The 3,168-nt window shown below is 39.9% G+C and overlaps 1 protein-coding gene across 5 annotated transcripts in view; it reads left to right on the forward strand.

The window, feature by feature from the left end:
* Nucleotides 1-3,119, forward strand: part of LOC109969338 (methyl-CpG-binding domain protein 3-like) — a 7,902-nt gene extending 4,783 nt beyond the window's left edge. For 4 of the 5 annotated variants that reach the window (XM_020616156.1, XM_020616157.1, XM_020616153.1 and 1 more), the window contains exons 5-6: nucleotides 34-214; nucleotides 1,595-1,751. In XM_020616156.1, the coding sequence (XP_020471812.1) occupies nucleotides 34-214; nucleotides 1,595-1,745 (332 nt within the window). In that variant the 3' untranslated portion in view covers nucleotides 1,746-1,751. Of the gene's footprint in view, nucleotides 1-33; nucleotides 215-1,594; nucleotides 1,752-1,826 lie in introns of those variants that run through there. The other variant, XM_020616154.1, reaches the window with a different exon arrangement.
* Nucleotides 3,120-3,168: the final 49 nt, after the last annotated feature.

Consider the following 3,168-nt stretch of genomic DNA (forward strand, 5'->3'; position numbering starts at 1 on the left):
TGACCTGTGCCTCCACTTTGTCCCTCTCCTCAGGTGTTGGGCCCTCCTGTTCAGATAAAACACTGCTTTCCGCGATCGCCAGCGCCCTGCACACCAGCCCCGCGCCTGTCACTGGACAGTGGAGTGACACTGCAGTGGAGAAAAATCCTGGAGTGTGGCTCAACACGACACAGCCTCTTTGCAGGGCCTTCGTAGTGACTGATGAAGACATCAGGTAAGGCGCTCACACAGCTTCACTGCAGGGTTCATCGATGTCATGAGTACAGTGGAAACTGACAACAGGCTGAATCTATCACTGATGGCATCAATCAAATATGAATCAAGTAAATGAATAAAGTGTGGTTCATTGTGCCACATGTACCCAGTAACAAGGCAGTGTACAATGTTAACTCTGTTTAGGTTTTTGTCATGTAAAGTTACTAAACTAGTCAGCATGTTATTGGTGTTACACATATCATGTACATATGTCCTGTTCCTAAGACATGAGTCTTAAGGGTCAACTCTAATAGCTACCAAACTGGTATTGTTTCTATAACCACTCTTCTACTGTGAAGAGGAAATTGCTGCCTTCTACTTTTCAGGGATTCTCCCTGTTTTGTTGCCATGTACTCTTCACCACACTCACTCTATGGTGGGTTTAAATTTGTTAGCTTCTCCTGTTGGTTTGATATTTTACCAACAGGTCTACTATATGACATACAGTAAATGACACTAAAAAACAACACAGTGTGTTCAGTAGCTAGTTTATGGATGTATTAAGGGATAAGGCCTGTCATTTTCTGGCTTGTTTCCCACCAGACAAGCCAGGTGACTTTCAGTTGGCTCTATGCGCATATAAATGGGATAAAATAAAAACATCCTAGACTGGCCAATTGATACTGGACCTAGTGAATAAAATTCTGATGGTAAAAAGATTAGTTTTTCAGGGTTTGTGATGCTCAGAAAAATGTATTCACTGTTTTACAGCCGCTCTTTTTCCAATGATTTTCTATGGGATAAATGCTTTTTGGGGCCAGTGTGCCTCATGTGGTGAATGCAGAACTTGTATCACAGTTTAGCCGCTATGCCAGATGTGCTTCACAGCCCCATGATGTTGCTGGGGGCTCAGTTGAGAGGTACCCAGTGCTCTGTTGTTTGTAATGCCTTGACACCTGTTTACACACTAGTGGTGAACTGTCATTTTGGACTATGAATTTGAATTTGTTGCATTATTTATCTATTGTTGTGTTTCTCACTGTTGTAATAGCAAGGTCAAGAGTCACTGGTTGCTCAGAACTGAATAATGTTGCAGTTTATGTTGGCAGTCTGACACATCACACAACTCTGTGAACCTGCTGAATGGGGGAACAGAGCAAAGACACTGCCAAGACAAAGGGTAGAGTCCCTGCAATCCCTTGTGCTTCAACTGCACAGGTTTATTAATTTGTTTGCATGGTGCCTTGGTGGCCATCAGATGATCTATGATTTGTGATGATCTTAAATAGCTGTACAGACATCTTTAAAGATTTTTGAATGAATGAAATAAGTTGTTTTCACTTACTGAGCCATGAGAGACTTATGGATTTTATCTTTTGTCATTGCCTGTGTCCTCCAGGAAGCAGGAAGACCTGGTACAGAATGTGAGGCGACGGCTCGAGGAAGCCCTTATGGCTGATATGTTGGCTCATATAGAGGACCGTGCTGCAGATGCAGCAGTCAGCAAGGAAGAAGAAAATGTTGAGCAGGTGGATAAGGAGGAGTCATAGCTAAGGTACCCAGTGCTTTGTTAGCATATTCCTGGGTGTTTCTCAAGTCTAATTCACTTGCATCTTTGCCTTGTATCCTAGTCCTGCCCATGTAAGATGCGACGAAAAGATGCAAGGAAAACATGTTATTAACAGGAGATGACCTTTCCTTCTATCATTCATCTGAAGTGTCCAATTACCAAGTGATTTTTGATAAAGGGGTGTGTCGGTTCATAAAAGACTTCTGAGAAGGATGGTCTGGTGCATCCTCGCGACCGAGGACATAGGAACAGTCATATAAGAGGCTTGAGTTCACCCACTGACTGCCTTTTGTTTCCTCTGTTTATTCCCACCTGAGATTCTCTTTTGCTGGTGTGAACTTCAGTGTACTCCTTGAATGTTTCCTTTATCAACCTTCACATAGGTTTATTTGGTAGGACGTTTGTTGATAAACTTATTTCTTTTCATTTTCAAATACTTGGAAATACAGTGCAGATGTTTTAATACACTTTTAACTGAACCAAACTCTAAAGACATTCTGCAGTCAGATTTCAACCTAAGCAAAGACTTTTTTTCTTTATTTTCTACATGTGATGGTGTAATCCTGAAAGGCTGCTTTGAGTTTCCTTTCCTATATATATATTTTTTTTAACTTTTACCTCTGCTATTGAACTGCATTTGTAGATGGTGCTCTGTACAATGCAGTGTTGAATTTAGTTAGTAGCTGTTCAAGCTCAAAGTTTAAAAACACAAACCTGATGTGTATGTATGTGAATGAAGAGTCTTTGGGGGTGTGTATTTACATTAAAGTCCATATTCTGTTCTACATGAACATGTTGCTCTTTTTATATTTACTCTGTTACTGTACATGGTGCGTATTTGGAAGCATAGAATGGTTACATTTTGTTTACATGCACAAAGCACTCTTGTGACTAATATCAAATTTAGCTTCTCTGATTAAAGGTTTTTGCAGTTCAAAGTTGTGCCAACTACATTTGGGTTGAGAACAGTAAAAAAAACCAAATACATCTGATGTAACCTAATGTACTGTGCCTATTCATTATTTCTCTGTACCACTGTGTCAGTGTCAAATTAAAAACAGTTCTTGTTTTATTATTGCTGTATGTGTGTTTGTATTCTTGGCTATGGTTACCATTACACTTCTTAGTCTGTGACATACTTTTTTTTTTTATGTTTGGGTGTGCAAAGGATATTTTTGCGTTTTCCAAATCAATTTTAAAACTACTCAAACCCATATGCACCTGTAGTGATGAGCCTGGGTGGCTGGAAGTGCATATAGCCATGCACCTATTGATTTGGAAAAATGTGGAGCCACTCAATTTATGTAGAGAGGATGATACCTTGATTATTTTAAAGCATTTACATGCATAGACCCACAGTTTATGCAATGAATTATTCGTTACCTAGAAAACAAACATGCAGC

This window comes from Monopterus albus, unplaced genomic scaffold (assembly GCF_001952655.1).
Source record: "Monopterus albus unplaced genomic scaffold, M_albus_1.0 scaffold172.1, whole genome shotgun sequence".
NCBI classification, from domain to species: Eukaryota; Metazoa; Chordata; class Actinopteri; order Synbranchiformes; family Synbranchidae; genus Monopterus; species Monopterus albus.